General features: G+C 72.8%; 1 protein-coding gene across 1 annotated transcript; it reads right to left on the bottom strand.

Annotated features, from left to right (window-relative positions):
* Nucleotides 1-1,288: 1,288 nt before the first annotated feature.
* COL6A1 (collagen type VI alpha 1 chain) lies at nt 1,289-16,410 on the bottom strand (the record flags this gene model as incomplete). Its single annotated transcript, XM_084231582.1, has 35 exons — nt 1,289-2,451; nt 2,536-2,565; nt 3,078-3,258; nt 3,347-3,533; nt 3,699-3,808; nt 3,916-4,049; nt 4,256-4,264; nt 4,421-4,457; nt 4,630-4,665; nt 5,060-5,125; nt 5,231-5,293; nt 5,715-5,750; nt 5,841-5,891; nt 6,141-6,203; nt 6,662-6,724; nt 7,436-7,498; nt 8,487-8,549; nt 8,692-8,727; nt 8,804-8,857; nt 8,943-9,005; nt 9,286-9,348; nt 9,454-9,507; nt 9,698-9,742; nt 9,838-9,864; nt 10,065-10,091; nt 10,195-10,239; nt 10,525-10,578; nt 11,170-11,214; nt 11,639-11,659; nt 11,766-11,786; nt 11,869-11,997; nt 13,036-13,195; nt 14,484-14,684; nt 15,696-15,825; nt 16,317-16,410. The coding sequence occupies 35 exons, from the start codon at nt 16,408-16,410 to the stop codon at nt 1,805-1,807; spliced, it is 3,108 nt and encodes a 1,035-aa protein (XP_084087708.1). The 3' UTR covers nt 1,289-1,804.
* Between the last annotated feature and the right edge of the window lie 4,246 nt (nt 16,411-20,656).

Genomic DNA, 20,656 nt, shown 5'->3' with positions numbered 1-20,656 from the left:
TGACAGCCTCCTTGCTGATTCATGGCCCCCAGGCGCCCCGCCCCCAGGCCCCCCAGACCCCAGGTCCCCAGCACAAGGTCCCCCCCCCCCCCCGCCCCGGCAGATTCTGCAGGCTCCACCGCAGCTCCCCCGCCTACGCGGCGTGGCGGGCTCCCTGCAGCTGCCGGGCCTCTGACCCTGCCCGGAGCCCACTGGGCCGGGCTCGTCTGGGGGCAGCGGGGAGACTCTTTCCTCGGCCTGGCCCTTTCCCACCTCCAAGGCGGGCGGCGGCCTCTCAGCCTCAGCTCCCCTCTGTCCTCCGCAAGGCCTCGCCTCCCTTCTCCCCTGGGTGACACCGGGCTGCCCCGAGAGCCAGGACCCGGGTGCAGAGGAGGGTGGGAGCCGGCCGGGGCAGAGCCGGGCCTCGAGCGCCTGCCCTGGGCGGCGGGGGCTGGGCTGCAGCAGGGCGTGGGCGGAGGCCCGGTGCGGGCGAGCTGGGCGCTGAGGGCCGCGCTCCGGCCTGGGGTCTCCTTCACAACCTGCTTTCCCGTGGGTCCTGGGCCGTGGCTCGCCCCACCGGGGCGCCCCTTCCCAGAGGACCGCCTTCCCTAGGGACGAGGCCCCCTGCAGCCCGCAGGACAGGGATCCCGGAGGCCAGGGGCTCCCACCTGCCCTGCCTCCGGGCAGGGCCGCAGACCGTCCTCTGGGGCCGGGTCTCTCCCAAGGTGCCCGAGGTGTCGGGTGCTGGCAGTGTGGGGAGGGGCTGACCCCACCGCCCCACTGCCCTGGGGACCGCAGGGGGAGGGTCATGCCCCACACAGGTGGGGGTGGAGGGCCACTCCTCTGCAGGGGCCCTCCTGGGCTGCGGGGACCCTCCCGGGCTTCTGGGGCCCTCCCAGACTTGGGGGACCCCGGGCCGCGGGGCCGTGTCTGGGGTGGGTGGGTGGCACACAGCGGTCACCCAGTGTGTGGCCAGGATGGGGCCCGGTGGGTGGGCGCAGGGTCTGGCTCTCTTGGTATCAGGGGCTGAGATTCGGGGTCTCTGGGAACCCCTGGAACGCGCTCCTTCTGCCTGGGGCTGTTGTCCACGGGATCTGGATGGGCCTGCCCGCCCTGGGTGGGGGGTGCACTCCTGGGGCCGGGGAGTGCCCTTGAGGGGGCCCCGGCCTGATCTGCTTCTGTATCGTGCTCTCATGTCAGGGCCCTCCGGGTGTGGGTGGTCTCCAGGCCCGTCCCCCAGACAGATGGGGGGCCTCCAAGCCCCTCCCGGGCAGCGGGCGGCCGCAGGTTGACGCCTTGGGACGACACGGGGACGAGAGGACCTTTATTCGGAGAAGTCGCCCACACGGCCGGGTCAGGGAGACGCGGGCAGGAGTGAAACGGCCTCGGGAGGGGCCTCATGAGGGAGGCCAGGGCGGGTGGCCACGCCTCAGGGACGCCGCGGTGCTTGGGCAAGTGGCCGCAGACTCCGCCGGTAGCACCTTTCTGAGGGGCAAGGCTGGCAGGAGCCCCTCGGGGCTCTGGTCTTGGGGGTCCTGAGCTCTGGGGCCATGGCAGGAACCGGGGTGGGGGTTCCCCACACTCCCTTGGGCCCTGGCTCGCCTAAGCGGAACCGGCCGGCTCCTGGCGGGCTGTGTGGGGCCTCAAGCCCAGGAACCCCTGAACAGAGACTCCCCAGGGCTCCTGAGGAAAATCCACCGGGGGCCTGGGGGGGAGGCAGGCAGCCCCAGCCCCCCCAGGGCCTGGGGGGGCGGGAGGGGCGCACAGCCGCGTCCTGCTCCCCATTCCTGGCCTTTCCCGAGAGGGCGGCAGCCAGGGGGGCGGCTCAGGCGGCCGGGTGGGCGGGTCGCGTGCCCATGGCCACCTTCCGGGACACGGTCTGGTAGAGGACGCCCCGCAGCAGCGCCGCGTAGCTGGGCACGCGGAACAGGTGTTGCTCCGCGTAGGTCACGTTGTACTCGGCGTCCTTGCCCGTGACCAGGATGCGCAGGTGGGGCTCGTTAGCCTGGCCGCCCACCACCACCACGAAGATCTCCAGGCCGGCCCGCTGGGCCTCCCGCACGGCCTTCTCCAGGGCCGCCGCCGTGGCCCCCTGCGAGTGGCCGTCAGAGAAGAGCAGCAGCCGCTTGACGGGGGCCCTCAGGGAGGCCTCGCGGTAGAAGCGGGTCACGAAGCCCAGGGCGTCGCTCACGTCCGTGGCGTCGTTGAAGAAGTCCAGGCCGTCCACGGTGCTGGCCAGCAGCGTGTAGTTCTGCAGGAGCTGCAGGGCGCCGCGGCCGGGCTGCTGCTGGCCGGGGCCGCTGTACTGGGCCACGGCGACGCGCACCTCGTGGGCCGGGTCGGTGCGCGCGGCCGTCAGGAAGCGCTGGGCCAGGCGCTTGGCGAAGTGCTTGGTGGTGTCGAAGTTGTGGCTGCCCACGCTGGCCGAGCCGTCCAGCAGGATGGTGATGTCGGCGGCGGCGGAGAAGGTGACTGCAAGGGGCCCGGGGGTCAGCGCCGGCCGCCCCGGGCCCGCCCCGCCACCGCCCGAGCCCCCGCGCCGAGCCCCGCACTCACTCGGGCAGGTGTAATTCGGGCACTTCTTGTCTGTGAGGGAGAGACGCCAAGGTCGTGAGCCGGGCCCGCACCCCGGCCTGCAGGACCCCCACGGGGTGAGCCGGGGGCCGCCACGGAAGGCTGGGGCCTGTGCCCTGGGGACGCGCCTGACCCGCCCACCGCCACTGCCTGCTGGAAGGCGCCGCGCCCTGCAGGCCGGAGCGCTGGGCTGTGGGCCTCACCCAGCCCGTGGGGGGCCGTGGCCCTGCCGGTGGCTAGCAGCCACTGCCCCTGGGGGACGCGAATCAGGCCCGGCGGCCCGGCGGCCAGATGCCTGCCCCGTGGACTCGGCCCAGCGGGACGCGGTGCCCTGAGCACAGGTGAGCCCCGCTGCACCGCTCCCCGCGTGCGCTCACCGCATCCAACGGGGCCACGGCCCGGCCTGCTATCGGGGGTCTGAGCCCTGGTGGGGGCGGGGGCTGGGGGCGGCCGGCAGGGGGTGGGGCTGGGGGTGGGCAGTGGGGTGTCCCGGTGCGCAGGAAGGTGGGGCGGGGCCCGCCCACCTATGCAGATCTGGTTGGTCACGTTCTTCAGGAAGTTGTCATCCAGCAGGTCCGCGAAGTTGTCCTTCACCAGCGAGATGCCCTGTCGGCCCGGGGTGGCCAGGCCTTGGCAGGAGATGATGTTGAGCTGGTCGGAGCTGGGGCTGGAGCCGAACAGGTCCTTGATGCCCACGGACACCACCTGTGGGGGGCGGTGCTGGCGGTGGGCGCGGGCCGGGGCCTGGGGGGCGGGGCAGGGCGGCGCGGGTGGGGACCTGGCGCGGGCCCACCTGGATGTCGTGGCCACAGAGCACGTTAAGGGGCGTGGGGTCCCTCTGGGTGTCCGAGCGGCCGTCGGTGATGACCAGGGCGACGCGGGGGTTCTGGTTTCTGGATATGACCAGCCGATCCAGGGTGTACTGCAAGGCCTCACCCGTGAAGGTGCCCCCCGCCATCCACTGCAGCTTCTTGATGGCTCTGCGGGGCGACCGCTCTCTCAGTGGGGGCAGGTCAGGGTCGTCCAGGTAAAGTGGGGCTGGCACCAGGGCTGGGCCAGAGCCAGAGTTGGGGCTGGGGCAGGCTTAGGGGCGGGCGGGCCCACGCAGGGCTCAGCTGGGCTGCCGGCCCAGGCGGGGCGCTCACTCTTTGAGGTCCTGGGCGTTCCTGATGCCGGGGCTCCGGAGCTCCACGTGCTCCTGCGTCTGGTTGTGGCTGTACTGCACCACGGCTGCGCTCGACTGCCCCTGCTCAAACTGGGGCGCCCCGCCGCCGTCAGGAGCGCCCCCTCTCCCGCCCGCCCCCCTGCCGGCCCCTGGCGCCCCGCTCCCGCCTGGGGCCCGGTGGGGCTGGCAGGTCTCACCTTGACCAGCTCGTCCCGGCTCAGGCGGTCCATGACCTTGATGACGAAGTCCTTGGCGATCTCGAAGTTCTGCCGCCCGATGCTCTCCGAGCTGTCCAGCACGAAGAGGATGTCGATGGGGCCGCACTTGCACTCTGTGGGCGGGGGCGGCTGAGGGTCAGCCAAGGGGCTGCGGGACCCCTCGAGAGCCCCGCGGCCCCAGCCAGCCTGCCTGCGGCTGGCGGTCAGCCGTGGGAGGGGACGGGGCAGGCCGGGCCGCCGCGGCGTGAGGCTCAGGAGGGCACCGCCCCACCGCCCTGTGTACTCAGCGCAGGTGCAGGCCGCTCGGGGGGGCGCTCACCGCAGCACGCTGGGGAGAGGAGAGACACGCGTCAGGCAGGAGGCCTGCCCGGCCTGGGCCAGCGGCCAGGACGCGGGGGCCGGAGCATGGGTAGGGGGGCGGCCCAGAGCTCGCTTGGGGCACCCGCCCCCACCCCCCCGCAGGGCAGCCGTGGGAGACACTTACAGCACATTTTCATGATGATGTCCAGGATCTCACATTCCTGGGGGGACAGAGCGGGGGAGGGGCGGTGGGCAGCTGGGCAGGACGGGGCAGGCCGTCTCCCAGGCTGCCTGGTGCACCCCCCCCAGGCCAGCGCAGGGAGGCGCCTCGAGGACACAGGCACCCGTGACCCCTTGCAGTGCCCCCCGCCCCACCCCCAGACATCCACTTACGTCCGGCCCAGGTGGTCCCATGGGTCCTGGGGGGCCCTGTCAGACAGGAGGGGAGGGCTGTGAGGCTGCCCTGTACCCCACTTGCTTCCTGAACTGCAGGTCGGCCGGGCAGGCCCCCAGCCCCCACCCGTCCTGTGCGGACCCCTCCTCCCACCCGCACCCCAGCACCAGGCTGCACGAGTGTCTGCTCTCCCACAAGCCCCTCGGGATTGGGGCGCCAGGGGCCATCTGCTGGGCCACGCACACTTGCCCCAGGAAGAGGGGTGCCTGGGGAAATGGGGCGCCGTGGATGGGCACCCAGCTAGGCTGATCTGGACTCTCGCCGCCCCTCCCCTGGCACCAGCCCTGTGGCTCCTCCCGCCCCGCCTGCCACCCGCCAGAGCCCCCTCCACAGGGCCCCGCCCAGGCCCGGCTGGCCAAGTGGACTCACCTGGGGGCCTTCAGGGCCCCGGTACCCCTTGGCCCCTTTGGGACCTTGCTTTGCGGGGGTGTCGTCCTGGGGAGAGAGCACAGCGTCACCCACACGAGGTGGGACTGCCCGCCGCCCGCCCGCCGTCTCGCCACCCCTGCTGCGCAGAGCGGCCTCGGCCTCCGCACTTACGTCGTCTCCAGGATCCCCGACTTCTCCCTCGTCCCCCTTGAGGCCGGGGTAGCCCTTCGTGCCCTGCAGGTGACAGGTGAGGTGAGGTCACTGGGGGGCGCCGGCACCCACGGGAGGCTCAGCAGCCGCTCCCCTCTTTGGAAACGGGTCTGAAGTCAGCTTGACCGGGTCGCGGCCCACAGGCAGCCCCGCCCTTCCAAGGAGAGTCAGAGGTAACGGGGAGCAGCCGAGGGCGAGCCTGAGGGCCTCAAGGTCTAGGGGAGATGGTGCGTCCCCCGGGCCGCCTGGGCCCGCTGTCACCGAGCCCTGGGGGAGGGGGGAGGCGGGGGAGGCCCCCGCATCCAGCCTGTGTGTCTGTGCGTGCACGCGTGTATCCTGTCTCCTGTGCGTGCGTGCGACGCTGTGTGCACGTGTGTGATGCTGCGGGTGCGCGTGCGACACCGCGTGTGTGGGCACTACTGCGGCCATGCCGGTGGGTACTCACGTTTATCCCGGGGGGGCCCCTGCTGCCGGGGTAGCCCTGCGGGAGAAGGACAGTCAGCCAGGTTCTGGGGGAGGCGGGCGCCTGGCGGAGGAGGGAGGCGGGTGGGGCGGGGTTTGGGGCACTTACCGGAAAGCCGGGGAACCCTTCCGTGCCGTTCCCAGGGGGGCCGTCTTCACCCTGGGGAAGGGGACCGACTCTGGTTGCTGGGACCCACCAGTCTGAAGCCCCGGATGGGCAGACCACCCCGTGGGCCTGCTGCTGCCTCCCTGGACCTCGGGGTGGGGCGTGCCAGGCACCCCTGGGCCCCATGACCGCGGCTGTCCAGCTGCCGACCGCGGTCCTCGGGTCCTTCTGCAGGCGCTGCCCACAGGCCGTGGCTGCCAGGGCCTCGGCCCAGGGTGTCAGCCCCATGGGACCCTCACTCACCCTTTCACCCATCAGCCCGGGGTCTCCTGGGGGTCCGACAGGTCCTGGGGCTCCTTTGGGACCCTGAGGGGTTTGGGAAAATGAAGTGTCAGCGGGGGAGGCGCTGAGCCCTGCGCAAGGAGCCGAGCAGGCTTCAGCCAGCGGCCTCGGCTCGGGCCCTGCTGCTGGCAGGAGTGGGGGGGACAGGGGTGGCCGGACTCGTGGCCCGGCACACCCCCTGGGCTGCCCGGGGACTGAGGACAGCAGGGAGCGCCCCCGCCATCAGGGGCGAGGCTGCTGCAGGCAGGTCCAGGGTGATTTGAGAAGTGTTGAGGCTTAAGCGTTCACGGTGATCACAAAAACCATGTGAACCCCAACTCGTAAGGCGTGACCCGCAAGGAAAGTGGTGGAAGCCAAGCCAGGGGATCCCCATGCCGGCCAGCGGCTTGTCTCCAACTCCCGCTCCCCGGGCTGCTGAGAGCCCCACGCGCCGTGGACCGAGGTGAAGGTGCACCCGTGTGCGTGCAGGGCCCCCGGCTCACCTCGGACCCCGGCGGCCCCTCGTCACCTCGGTACCCCTTAGGCCCCAGGGGCCCGGCCTCGCCCTGCAGAGAGAGGAGCACAGCTGCTGGACCCATGGCCGGCCCCCGCGCCTCCGCCCCCTGGAGGCGGCTCCCTGGCCTTTCGGGCGCAGGCGTGTGGGGCCCTGCAGGTGTCCAGCCAGGCCCAGGAAGGGGGCGCAGGGCCCGCCTGCCCCCTCGCCACCAGCCGCGCCAACTCGGAGGTGGGTGCCTCCTGACCAGGGCCTGTCTCGAGGGCTGGCTCTGTCCCTGCTTCCCCACAGGCCCACGAGCCAGGCAGGCGGCGGGCGAGGCTGCCCCACAGTCAACAGGTGGACCTCTGGGACCCGGACCCCCAGCCCCGCCCCGCCTAGGGGGCACGGGGGAGGGGCGGTCAGAGGCCTGGTCTGGGCAGACCCCCGCCACGCTGGCCTGCTCACATGTCCTCAGCGCTGCCCGGGGTCGCTGCCCGGGTCCCCTCAGGCCCATCCCCCAGACCTCATTCACAGCAAACCCGCTGCCCCAAGGTCTGTGGGGGGGCCCGTACGTCTGCGCAGAGTTGGACCCCGACATCGCCAGGTGCAGCTGGGAGGTCGCCGCCCTGGACCGCTGTCTGAGCCGGCAGAACCTCCAGCAGGGGGCCCACCTGGGGCTCAGGCAGCCTCACCGTGCCCGGGCCCCCCCTCGGGTGGCCGTGAGGCGCCGGGAGCACCCCGCTCCAGACCGACCCTCGTCTACCGCGGGCTTCCCACCTACCGGGTCCCCGGGGACGCCAACAGGGCCTTCTCGTCCCTGGTCACCTTGGGGTCCAGCGTCGCCCTGTGGGGGGACAAGCTGGTGAGACACGGCCTGGCGTCGCCGAGCAGGCCGGGAGGAGGCCGGCGGGCCACGGGCCAGGCAGCTCCCGGCCAGCTCTTCTCCAGGGGACCTCCGTGGGGGCTGGGCGTGGGCCCCCTCTGGGCGCTGGCAGGTGGCCTTGGGGGCGAAGCCTGCTACCCCTGCTTCAAGGGCCCTCGCTGACCCCGGCAAGGCTGTGGGGTCCTGGGGAGCCCCAGAGAACAGGGTGGCGCCCGGAAACCTGTTCTCTGCCTGTGACGTGGCCCCTAGCTGAGCTCACTCCCCCACTGGGCCCGCCGGGCTCCGGCCCGGAGAAGCACTTGCGGCCTGATCTGGGCAATCGTGGGGGGCCATGTGGTTGGCACCCAGGTTGTGGCAGGAGGCCTGAGCGATGGGTTGGGGTCCGTGCCGCCTTCCGGGCAGTGCCAGGCTGGCACACTCTCCCTGACGACCTCGGGCCGAACAGCCTCGCGGCTCGGGATGAGGAAGGGGCTGTGGGGTGGGGAAGGGGGGTGCGGGGGGGGGGGGCCTCGGGACAGCAGCGGCCCCGCCTCGGCCTCCCGGCCCCGCCCCGCCGGCCTGTCCCTCCCGGCCGGGGCTCGAGCCCGCGCTCCCGCTCTCCGAGTTCCGACGAAGACGGCTACTCTAGAGAGGGCGGCGTGGGCAGGGCCTGGAGGGTCCCGGCGGGCGTGTCCGGTGAGGGCTGAAGCCGGGCGCGCCCCTGCAGCCGGCGAGAAGGGAACGACCCTCCCCCAGCGCGAGGTCCCAGGCGCCCCTCGCGGTCCAGGCGCCCCGCGGGAAGGGGAGTGGGGCCTCTGCCCCCCGCGGCCCCGCGGCTCTGGGCTGGTGGCCCGGCTGCCGGGGGGGGGGGCACAGGGGGGGGGGCCGGCACTAGGGGCTAAGGGCCCCGTGGCCCGTGGTTCTCAGCCTGACCCCGCCTGGCCTCCGTCCTGCCCACCGCCAGACTCACCGGGTCTCCTCTGGGGCCCCGCAGGCCGGGGGTCCCCCGGGGTCCTCTTTCCCCGGGGCCGCCCTATGTGGAGAGAAGCGGGGCGAGCTGCAGCGCGGGAGGGCTCAAGGCCGGGGCCCGCCCCCCTGACACTGCCCTTCCAGGCCCTGGGCAGGTGGCCCAGGTGGCGCCGCGGGGGCTGCGCCCGGAGCGCCCAGAAACTCACCCTCTCTCCAGGGGCCCCATCCGGTCCTGGGTTTCCCTGGGTTGGGGGGGACACAGCGTTACTGGGGTGGGTCTGGGGAACGGGCCCGTGGGGGCGAAGCCAGGCCTCTCACCTCATCTCCGGCTTCTCCCTTCTCTCCGGGGGGGCCCGGCTCTCCCGGCTCGCCCTGGGGGAGAACAGTGTGGCTGGCCCGTCCCTGAGCGGCGGGTCCCCACGGCCCTCCCTGAGCCGCCCGGCCCGTGCCCACTCACCTCGTCTCCCGGAGGCCCCGTGCTCCCCGGCCGCCCGGGCTCCCCGTCGGCTCCAGGCTCGCCCTGGGAGGTCAGAGGGGTCGGCAGCCGGACTCAGCCTGCGGGAGGCCACCCCAGGCCCATCCTGGGGCAGTGAGCCTGGCCGGCCACCCGCTGACACCGGGCTGCACCCTGACGCGGACCCGCCCGGATCCCTCCCCTCGCTGCTCGGGGTTCCCCGTCCCGGCCGAGGCCCGCAGGCCCAGCCAGGCCTCTCTCCCGGGGCTGGGGGCTGGGAGGAGCTGCTCGGGAATGCCCCCCCAGGGCCCCCCGGCTCCCCTCCCCCCGGGTTCCTGCCACTGACCTTTTCTCCTTTCAGCCCAAATGCACCCGCATCGCCCTTGGGCCCGGGGGGTCCTTGGAGGCCCTGGGGAGGACACGCGGGGGTCAGGGCGCACCCCGCAGTGGGAGCCGGAGGGCTGGCGCGGCCGCTGGGGGCCGCCCGCCTGAGGACTCGGAGGAAGCCACTTACCTCGAAGCCCGGTGCGCCCTTGCAGCCCGGCAGGCCCGGGTAGCCAGTCTCGCCCTGGAAGGAGCGAGGGGTTGGGGCCCAGCCTCTGCCCTGGCCCCCGCCTGCAGCCTGCAGCCTGCCCGGCCAGCTGCCCCGCGGCGGGGCCCACCGGACGTCCCCTGCCCCGCCCGGGGAGGCCGCCCGTGAGCTGGCGTGGGCACTGCTGCCGGTGCTTCCCAGGGCCGGCCCCACGCGCCCTGCTCACCTTCACGCCGTCCAGGCCGTCCACGCCGCGCCTGCCCTTCTCGCCCTGCAGGTGCAGCGGAGGGAAGGTCACGGGAGGCCGCCGCCCCGCCCGCCCGCCCGCCCGCCCGCGCCAGGCGCGGCCCCACCTGCCGCACTCACCTTGTAGCCCTTGGACCCCCTGGAGCCCTGGGGACACAGAAGAGCGGGTGAGGGCACGGCCCTCCTCTTGCAGGGTCCCCAGTACCCGCCGCCCCCTCCCTGCTCCCTGCGTGGGTGCCGGCCAGCCCCCCAGCCCTCCTGGGGCCGCCACGCCGCGGTGGTCGTCGGGATCGGGGGTCAGCGCCGCCACGGCCCCCGCTCGTGTCCTGAAGGTGGGTCTCGCTCACCTTCTCCCCCCGGCTCCCCTTCTCTCCCTGCAGCAAACAGAAGGGGAGGCGTCATTGCCGGCCCACGCCCTGGGCCACCCACCGCGGGGCCCTCCCCCTCTGCCCTGCTGCCTGCGGGGAGGGCACTCACCTTCATGCCCTGGTAGCCGACGGGGCCGAGGTCCCCGGGCCGTCCCTGGAACACAGGAGGGCGCGTCAGACACCTCTGGGGAGCCCCCCGCCCCGCCCCCGCCCAGGCCCAGAGGACCGAGACCCAGTCGCCGAGCGGTGGCCGGGCTGCTGGCCATGCCTGGCGGGAGCCCCGGCAGCAGCCCGCCTGGAGGGTGGTGGGTGTGGCTGTGCCCGGCACCCTCCGCTCCAGCACCCCCGGGGCCGCCCACCGGGCTCCGGAAGCGGCCGCCTTCCAGGGGTTTCTGTGGCCACAGGCTTCTCAGCGCCGCCCGCCGGGGCGGGCACTCACCGGCTCTCCCGCTTCTCCTTTCTCTCCCGGGAGCCCCGGCTTTCCTCGCTCTCCCTGCAGTGCGGAGGTCAAGGTCAGCGTGCTCTCCAGCTGGCACCCCCGCCTCGGCTGTCAGGAGCCCCTGTGACCGCGCCGTCTGGGGGGCTGTCTGCTCCTCCACCCCCCGGGGTGCATTGTGGGGCTGCCCCATGGCTGGCTGGGGCCCTGGGCCCTCCCGCCTCCTGCCCTAGACCACGTTCTTGCTGTGGCACAGGGCTCCCTGCTGGAGGTGAGGCGGCACCCCAGGAGGCACCCTGAGGCTCCGGGGCCTTTCAGGAGAAGCCAGCAGTCAGGGCGCTCACGCCCCATCACCCACGTTGCAAACATAGCAACTCCAAGTCTCCCCGCTGGCCACACCCGGCCTTGGGCCCCAAGTGTGCATCCCGTCTCCCTCTGCTGGCGCCCAGCCACGAGGGAAGACCCCCTCAGGAAGGATGGGTGCCCTCCCCGGGAAGAGGCCTGACCAGGCCCCCCTCAGCCCTTGGCCACCACCAGGGCCCAGGGTCACTTTGCTGGGACTCTCCCCATGGCTGGACCACCTGTCCGACAAGGTGCCTCTGCAAAGCCCCAGCCCAGTGTGATGGCCACTGCCTGAGAGCAACTCACCTCATACCCGGGGTCACCCTGCAGTCCTGGCGGTCCTCTGGCAGGCTGCAGGACAGGAGGAACGGTCAGCCCAGGTGGGGCAGTGCAGTCAGCCCGGGCAGCGTGGATGTTCAGCCCAGACAGGGCAGAGCAATGTGGACAGTCAGCCAGGCAGAGCAGATGGTCAGTCCAGGCGGGGTGGAGCAGTGTGGATGGTCAGCCCAGGCAGGGTGGATGGTCAGCCCGGGCAGTGTGGATGGTCAGTCCAGATGGGGCAGGGCAGTGTGGATGGTCAGCCCAGGCAGGGTGGATGGTCAGCCCGGGCAGTGTGGATGGTCAGCCCAGAAGGGGCAGGGCAGTGTGGATGGTCAGCCCAGAAGGGGCAGGGCAGTGTGGATGGTCAGCCTGGGCAGTGTGGATAATCAGTCCAGATGGGGCAGGGCAGTGTGGACGGTCAGCCCAGCGGGGGGCAGTGTGGCGGGACACTCACCTGGCACTCGAAGGAGCAGCACTGCAGAGGGAACAGCCGCAGTCAGAGCGGGTCAGGGCGGGGCAGCCCGACGCCTGGCCCGAGCCCTGGGGTGGGGTGGGCAGGGGGCCGTGGGGAGGGGCCTTACCACTTGCTCCACGTTATTTTTCTGAAAAGCGAAAGGGGAGCCCAATGAACGTCTGCTCCCGGCCACCGGGTCCGGGCGGGGCGGGCGGGGCGGGGCCACTCACGATCATGTCGGTGATGGTCTCGATGGTCTGGGTGATGGCCAGATCCACGTCGGAGTTCTGGCCCAAGTCGGCCGCGGTGAAGTTGCGCCGGTACGTGTGGTCCGTGGCGATGATGCTCAGACGTGGCTCCTGGGGAGGCGACGAGAACAGGGGTGACGGGGGTGAGGGTGGAGGGGGTTGAGGGGTGAGGGGGTGAGGGGATGAGGGGTGAGGGGATGAGGGGTGAGGGGGTAAAAGAGTGAGGGGATGAAAGGTGAGGGAGTGAAGGATTGAGGAGATGAGGAGTTTGAAGGAGTAAGGGAGTAAGGGGGTGAGAGGGGAGGGGGTGAGAGGTGAGAGGGTGAGTGGATGAGGGGTGAGAAGTGAGGGGCTGAGAGGGGTGAGGGAGTGAGAGGGTGAGAGGAGAGGGGGTGAGAGGTGAGGGGATGAGGAATGAGGAGGTGAGAGGGTGAGAGGATGAAAGGTGAGTGGAAGAGGGATGAGGGGGTGAGGAGTTTGAAGGGGTGAGGGGATGAGGGGGTGAGAGGGTGAGGGAATGAGAAGTGAGGGGGTGAGGGGGTGAGGGGGTAAGAAGGTGAGGGGATGGAAGGTGAGTGGAAGAGGGCTGAGGAGTTTAAAAGGGTGAGGGGATGAGGGAGTGAGGGGGTGAGAGGGTGAGGGGATGAGAGGTGAGGGGATGAGGAGGCGAGGGGGTGAGGGGATGAGGGGGTGAGAGGGTGAGGGAATGAGAGGTGAGGGGATGAGGGGTGAGAGAGTGAGAAAGTGAGGGGATGAAAGGTGAGTGGAAGAGGGCTGAGGGGGTGAGTTTAAAAGGGTGAGGGGATGAGGGAGTGAGGGGGTGAGAGGTGAGGGGATGAGGAGGTGAGGGGGTGAGGAATTTGAAGGAGTGAGGGGGTGAGAAGGTGAGGGGATGAGAGGTGAGGGGTGAGTGGATGAGGGGTGAGAGGTGAGGGGTTGAGGGGGGTGAGGGGTGAGAGGTGAGAGTGTGAGAGGTGAGGGGGTGAGGGGGTGAGAGGAGAGGGGTGAGTGGATGAGAGGTGAGGGGGTGAGGGGGTGAAAGGTGAGAGGGTGAGTAGATGAGGGGTGAGAGGTGAGGGGGTGAGGGGATGAGGGGTGAGGGGGTCAGGGGTGAGGGGTCAGGGGTGACGGGTTGGGGCGCGGCCCTACCAGGTGGTCGGGCTTGACGGCCACGGAGAAGACCTTGACACCCAGGTGCTTGGCCTCGTTCACGGCGTCCTCCAGGCCCCCGCACGGCTCCTTGTAGCCCTCCAGGGGGTGTCCGTCCGTCACCACGATCAGGTACTTGTTCTCCCTCAGGTGGGAGCCCCTGGGGGTGGCGGCGGTGAGGGGCGTGGGCCGGGGCGGGGCGGGGCGGTGGGCGGGGCCAGGCGGGTCTGGGGCGGGGCCGGGGCGGGGCCAGCGGGTCTGGGGCGGGACCGGGGCGGGGCCAGCGGGTCTGGGGCGGGTCTGGGGCGGGGCCAGCGGGTCTGGGGGCGGGGCCGGGGCCGGGTGGGGTGCGCAGGCGCCTGCTGCTCCCCGGGACGCGCGTCTGCTCCCCTCCCCCCCAGTGTGTGGGGCCGGGAGCGGCGGCTTATGGACGGCCTCAGGCAGAAAAGGAGCGTTTGCGGGGCCCTGGGAAGTGCGCGCGCCCCTTGAGCGGCGGGGCGTCCTGCACAGGCCCGGCGCGGCGGGGGCGCCTGGGGCTCCGTCCACCCTGGGCCGGCACCGGGCCGCGCGGCCGCGGGGGCGCGGGGAGGGGCAGCCGGCCCGGCCCCTCCGGGTCATCGGTGGCCGGCGCGGCCGCCCCCTCGGGCCGCGTTCACCTGCGCCCGGGGTCGGGCGCAACCTCCGAGGGGCCGCGAGGGACCCGGGGCCGCGGGCAGGCGGGGCGGGGCGGGTCCCAGCGCAGGCCGGGCGAGGTCTCTGTCTGGGGCCTTCGCACGCGGAGGGGGGGGGGGGAGGGAGGGGGGAGGGGAAAAGGGGTGGGAGGGGGAGGGGGTGGGGGGAGGGGAAAAGGGGGGGAGGGGGAGCAGGAGGAGGGGGAGGAGGAGGAGGGGGAGGCGGAGCCTGGCCCCGGACAGGGCGTGGGGCGGGTGGCGGCCCGCGGGGCGTGGCCGGAGGGCGCAGGGGCCGGAGCGGGCGTGGCCGGGCGAGGGCGGGGCCGGAGCCGGAGCCCGAGGGCAGGGCGAGGGAGGGGCTTGGCCGGAGGGGCGTGGCCGGAGTGGGCGTGACCGGGCGAGGGCGGGGGGAGAGGGCGTGGCCGGAGCTGGAGGGGCGTGGCCGGGGTGGGCGTGACCGGGCGAGGGCGGGGGAGAGGGCGTGGCCGGAGCTGGAGGGGCGTGGCCGGAGTGGGTGCGGCCGGGCGTGGTCGGGCGGGGCGTGGCCGGAGAGGGCGGGGCCGGAGCCGAGGGGCGGGGCCGGAGCCGGAGGGGCGGGGCCGGGGTGGGCGTGACCGGGCGAGGGCGGGGGAGAGGGCGTGGCCGGAGCTGGAGGGGCGTGGCCGGAGTGGGTGCGGCCGGGCGTGGTCGGGCGGGGCGTGGCCGGAGAGGGCGGGGCCGGAGCCGAGGGGCGGGGCCGGAGCCGGAGGGGCGGGGCCGGAGGGCCGCGGCGCTCACCCCACCAGCAGCTGCTCCAGCCCGGTCTTGATGGCGCAGTCGGTGTAGGTGCCCTTCCCGAAGTACTCGATTTTGCCCACGCGCTCCTTGAGCTGGTCGCGCTCGCGGGGCATGGGCCGCAGGTCCTGGATGATCTCCACCTCGTCGCTGTAGTGCAGCGCGCCCGCGTTCCACACCAGGTTGCGGTCGCAGCGGTAGTACCTGGGGGCGGGAGCAGGTCACCTCCGGCCCCGCGGCCCCCCCCCCGGCACCCCTCTTTCACCGCTGGACAGAATGGATGGCCCTGGGGTGCTGGGTCCCCGGCCCCGGCCCGCACAGGGTGGGGGCGGGGCGTGCTCAGGCGGCTTCGGCCGGCGAGTGACCACCTTGTCCCCGCAGGAGCCAGCGATGCACCAGGACTTGCTTCCGTGCGTGGGCAGCAGCCGCGGGGTGGGGGGGACCCATGGGCAGCAATGGGGTGGGGGGCACAGGGCCTCCCGGGGTGCCCCGAGGGTTTGGGGTCTCCCCTCTGCCCCCATGCACCTGGCCTGAGGCGTCCCTGCCTGGGCGTGGGGCAGCCGCAACCCACAGCCCTGATGCTGGCGGGGGCTGGGGCCCGTCTGGCGAAGCCGGCTGCCCAGTCTCAGGACAAGCCCCCCTTTTGCAGGAGGGTAAACTGAGGGAGGCCAAGTCAGCGCCAACTCTGGCCCACATGGCTGCTCAACACCCTGCCGCAGCGCCGCCACACCAGAGCCCGTGACCTGGCATTAGGGTGGCAGGAGCCTAGGGCCTGGTCAGTGGGTCAGCAGGGACGGGGCAGGGCCTGCGCGGGCGGGGTGAGCCTGGCGGGTGCAAGCCATGTCCTGCCCCGCCCATGGTGCAGTGAATGAACCAGCATGTGAGGTGTGCGCCCCCAAACCTGGAACAAGCCTGGCAGTCCCCCAGCCCCTCTTCGGGACGCAGGGGGGCGCAGGATATGGGTTCTGACTGTCCACGTTGGTGGCTGACGAAGGACACTCTTCCAGGCAGAGGCCCCAGCCTGGGGCAGCTCCCTAACCTGCTCAGGTTTCAGGGGACCCTGCCTCCACCCCGCATTTCCCTAGGCCCTCCCAGCTGACCCGTGCCGCCCGCTGGCCTGCCATGTCCGGCCCGTCTGCCCACCAAGGACGCGGGCGGGGCCGGGCCGGGGCCGGGCTCCCAGGGCTTGGGGGAGAGGGGTGCGCCCGGGCCCACCTGTCTCTCAGGTTGTCAATGAAGCTCTTGGTGAAGTCCTTGATCTTGTCCACCAGGGCCCCGTAGGGCTTCAGCCTCAGGGCCACGCTCTCGGAGGTGTCCAGCACGAAGAACAGGTCCACCGGGCAGTCTGGGTGGCGGGAGGGAGGCCAGACTCGCGCCTGCTCCGCCGCCCGGGCCACCTCACCCAGCCGCACCCAGAGACCCCCTGAGCCGGGCCCAGGAGGGTGGGTGTGGGCGCTCCCCCTCCCCCATGCTGAGCCCTAAGGATCCTTCGGCTGCAGTTTGAGCCCCGACCCTCTGGAAACGGGCATCCCCCGGTCGGCGGCCACCGTCCCCATTGGCTTCCAAGGTGAATTTAAGCTACAGGGTCAAGGGGCAGGAGCCTCAGAAAAGGGGTGTGAGCCCAGGTGGCGTGTTTCTGGACGGACCCCCAAGGCCTAGGCTGTGGCAGAGGGGCCCCCCCTCTCAGGGCCCAGAGGTGGACCCCTCGGCAGTCGGCAGGCTCGAGTGGCAGCCGCCGGGACGGGGAGGGGAGCCGTCCCCCCGGCTCTCGCGTCCAGCCTGTCCCTGCCCCGCCGCTGCTGGGCGCGGGCGGCAGAGCCCACGGTGGTCACCCACCTTGGAAGGCGACAGCCGGGGTGGCCGGGCCATTCTGAGCGGTGGCCCAGTAGGCCTGCAGCAGCAGGGGCAGCAGGGCGCGGGCCGGCCTCATGGCCTCGGTGGCCGGGAGCTGGGCAGGTCCTGCGCGGCGGGGAGAGTCCCGGGCTCTGGCTCCCGCCTGCAGCTGCAGCCGGGCGGAGGGCGGGCGGAGGGGCGGAGCTGGGACTGCGGAGGGGGGCTCCTGCGGAGGGGGGCTCCCGCCCCGGGCTGAGTCACCCGCGCCCGCTGCCTGGCGGGGAGCCAGCCCTCGGCCGGGCCGGGCCAGCACCGCCCGCCTGAGTGACTCCCTGCTCTGCGCCGCAGGGCTCCTGCCCCCGCGAAATCCAGGGTGAGCGTCTGGAAGGAATGTGGGAGCCAGACGGCTCCCTAGAGGCATCCTCCTGCGGGCCGAGTGGCCCCCCCGGCCCCCACTCCCCGCCCCCCACTCCCCGCACCGCCCTGTGCCCTGCGGGCCCACTCCCCCCCCACGGCCCCCTCGCGCCCCCCGCTGTGCTGGGGCAGTGTCCCCCGCCTCCGGGAAGCACAGCCCACCCGCGTGAGGCTCAGGGATGTGTCTGCGAGGGCGGGCCGGGGGGGCTGGGGGAGGGTGAGAGCTGGGGGCCTGGTCGGGCATGGGGTCAGGGCCCCGCCCGGTGGGCTCCGAGCGGCTGGACCCACCCCTGCCCGGGGAAGCTTCCAGAAGGCCATGTGGGCCGAGCAGCTGACACTCGTCGGCCTCAGCGTTTCCTAGCGTTCAGGCGCGCAGAGCTGCTCGGCCGTAAACCGGGAAGACCCCAGAAGCTGCCCGTCCTGGCCGCCGCCCTGGGGTCCCCCTGAGGCCCCACGCCTGCCGCAGCGCCGCCACCTGCTCGCAGGCTCCGGTCCGAGGGGGCTCTGGTGTCTCCTTGCCCCGAGGGCCACGCGTGCGTCCGGCCACCCCTGGGAGGGCCTCGTGGGGCCTGGCCGAGGGTCAGGGTCTGGGTGCTGGGGGAGGGCGGCTTGGAAGCCCCTCGCTGGAGAGAAAGGGGTGGGGCAGGGCGCCGGGCCGGCCCTGTCCTCCCCGCCCCAGGCCTGCATGGCGCAGGGGCGCTGGCGAGCTGGGAGCCCGTGTCACAGGCACCCCCAAAAGGCGACTTCAAGAGATGGGGGATGTCGGCCGGGCAGAGCTGGGGGTGCAGGGGGCACAGGTCGCCTGCGGGTCTGAAAGGCAGTGGGGCTGCCCTGGGCCTGTGGGGGGGGCCGGCCTGGAGACGCCCCAGAGCTGGGCCGCGCGGGCGCTGGGGCTCCACTTGCAGAGCGCAGGGCCCGGCAGGCCTCCCCGTGGTCTCGGTGCGTGTGTCCGTGTGCACGGTCCGCCCATGCGTGTGCAGGGGTGTCCCTGCTTGCAGGTGGTCAGTGTGCATGTGTGTGCAGGCGTGTGCGGGTGTGTGCAGACGTGTGCGGGCGTATACAGGCGTGTGCGGGCGTATACTGGCGTGTGTGGGTGTATACAGGCATGTGTGGGCATATACTGGCGTGTGCAGGCATGCAGGTGTATATAGGTGTGTGCGGGCATATACAGGCATGTGCGGGTGTATACAGGTGTGTGCAGGCATGCAGGTGTATACAGGCGCGTGCAGGTGTATACAGGCGTGTGCAGGCATGCAGGTGTATACAGGCGTGTGCAGGCATGCAGGTGTATACAGGCGCGTGCGGGTGTATACAGGCGTGTGCAGGCATGCAGGTGTATACAGGCGCGTGCGGGTGTATACAAGCGTGTGCAGGCATGCAGGTGTATACAGGTGTGTGCGGGCGCGCCTGTGTGCGTGCACCTGCACGTGTACCTGTACCTGCGCCCACCCGTGCCTGGTGCCCACATGCACATCTACACCTGGGGGCCCGTTTGCCGACACCTCGGGCCTCTGAGGGGCTGGGCTGGTGGGCGTGGGGTGCCGGGACCTGGGGTGCCCTGGACAGGAGCCCTCCCTCGGTCCCCAGGGAACGGCCCCTCCTCTCTCTCCCACGCCTGGTTTCGCGGGACGCGGCCCTGGGTGCGGTCGGGGCTTCGGGAACTGGAGAGCGGGAGGAGCCGGGAGGAAGGAGTCAGGGACTGAGGCCGCCTTTGTCCCCTCGGAGGCGGCAAAAGGAGGGGGCGCCGCGGGAGCAGCCCCTGCCTCCCTCCCGTTCAGCCGAGGTGCCCCCCCTTCCCCCCGAAACGTGGCCGGCGCAGAGCGGGCGGCTGGGCTCCCGCAGGGTGGACGCAGGGGCGCCCCAGGGTCCGCGGGGGCAGTGGAGGGCCAGCAGAGGAGGGGCCAACCAGACCCCCACACTGGCCTCTAGGTGCCCTAGGGGTGACCCCCGGGTAGCCCCATAGGTCAGCCCCCTGACGGGTGAAGCCCCCGTGATGTGGTGCCTGCTTGGGTGTGGGTCCCCCAACCTCCCTGACCACACCCCCCTGCCGGCCTGGGAAGACCAGGTTCCACAGCCCCAGGCCTGTCACCCCACGAGGAGCCCCAGGTCCCGTGCGCCCCGTGTCTGCAGCACCGTGTTCACACTGCAGCACCTGGAGCCGCGGCCTCTGCACCCCCAGCTCCGGTCACCCCAGGCCTGGCTCGAGGCGGGGCCTCACCGCGTGGCCACCTCAGCAGGCTCTGGTCGGAGAGCCCCGGGGCTGTCCCTGCAGTGGCCGCGGCCAGGCCTCCAGCCTGAGGGAGCTCCCTGGGCTGGAACCGCACTTCCAGGGCCCGGCACGGCCCTGGCCCACCTGCCGTCCAGATGGGGAAACTGAGGCATGTTGCAGCCCAAGGCCACATGGCCCGTGAGAGGCCCCGGGGACGGGCCAGGCTGTGGCCACAGCTGCCGGGGTGCGTGGAGGCTGGGCAGGGTCTGCCGGAGGCGGGTGAAGGGCCAGGGCGCCAGGTGCTGCCCTGGTCGTAGGAGGCCCCGGGGAGACCCTCCTCTGAGAGAAGTCGGGGGCTTCCATGAGAGGCCACGAGCCTTCAGGATGACGCAAGGACCGCTGAGCCCGCAGACGGGGCTGGAACCCCGTCTGGGGTGACAGGACCCAGGGTCGGGCGACGCAGTGGGGTGTCAGGGCCCACCCTCCCGAGGGCTGTGGGTGTCACCTGCCCCTTCCTGGGGTGTGGGTGAAGCTCCTGTAGCCCCCAGACCCACCCAGGTCCTGCTGGCAGCTGTTGACAAGGCCCCTCTGGTCTGTCCCCGCCACTGGGTCCTTCTGACTCAGGGCAGGGGTCACCGCAGGACACGAGTCAGTAGTCCCTGGTCACGCGCAGGGGTTCCCGGGCGATGGACACTGGTGTGGCCGGGGCTGTGGCAGGTTCCCAACCCTCCCTCCCTCCCTGCCCTGCTCAGCCTGAGGCTGCATCCTCGGTAGCCGGGACCCCGGGCCTGGGAGGTGTGGGGGTCAGTCCCAGCCCGGCGGGCTGCACTGGGGGCAGGGCGTGGCCACTGCTGTGTCCTGCAGGAGTGCCCTGGCCAGTGGGCTCCAGGCCTGCCCACCACTCACTGCCCACCACCTGCAGCCAGGCTGCTCAGCTGTGGCTGGGGGCACCCTCGGGGGGCTGTGTTGTGGGGGGCCCTCGGGGGCTGTGTGGCTGCAGCAGCTGTGGCCCCCACAGAGTGCGGCTGACCCCAGGGCCGCACCGGATAGGGCGGCTGGCCGGAGGGCTTGAGGGTTGGGGCCCTCTCTGTGTCTGCCCTGCGGGCCGGCGGGGAGCCAGGACCCCGGGGAGAAGTGCCAGCGCGTGTCGGGCGAGGCTGGGGCGCCCTCTGCTGCCCAGCGGGGCACCCGTGCTGGCGGCCATGGCCGGGAGTGGCCTGCACACGAGGCTGCCGCCGGGCCGGCACTGAGTGCGGCCACGCCCGGAGCGGAGGGGCAGCGAGGCCGCGCCCCCGCACGGAGGTCGCCCCCCTCCCCCTGTTCCTGGGCCTCCGCCGGAGCCGCGGCCAGCGCGGGCCGGGCCAGGCCCCGCCCCTGGACGCCCTCGGGCCAGAGGCCCCGGAGCCGGCGCCCTGCGCGGGGCGGGCCCGGCGGGGGGGGGGGGGGGCCGGGAGCCCTTCGGCCCGGGGCTGCGAGGGGCGTCGTCGGAGGGTCAGGCGCTCGGACGCGGGGGCACAGACGACCAGAGCCAGCGGGCAGCGCGTTTATTGGCCCAGGCGGCGCCCGCCCCCGGCTCCCAGCCCGCCCCCTGCCGGTGAGGACCGGGCCCCGCCGTCCTCCGGGCCGGGCAGCGGGGACGGCCGGAGGGTCCCGGGAGGGGCCGCCGGGCAGGACAGCGGCTCCTGCAGCGGGCGGGGCGGGGGCGGGGCCTGGCGGCGAG

This window comes from Talpa europaea, assembly GCF_964194135.1.
Source record: "Talpa europaea genome assembly, chromosome: 4".
Lineage (NCBI taxonomy): Eukaryota > Metazoa > Chordata > Mammalia > Eulipotyphla > Talpidae > Talpa > Talpa europaea.
This window is presented reverse-complemented; position numbering and strand designations above follow the sequence as displayed.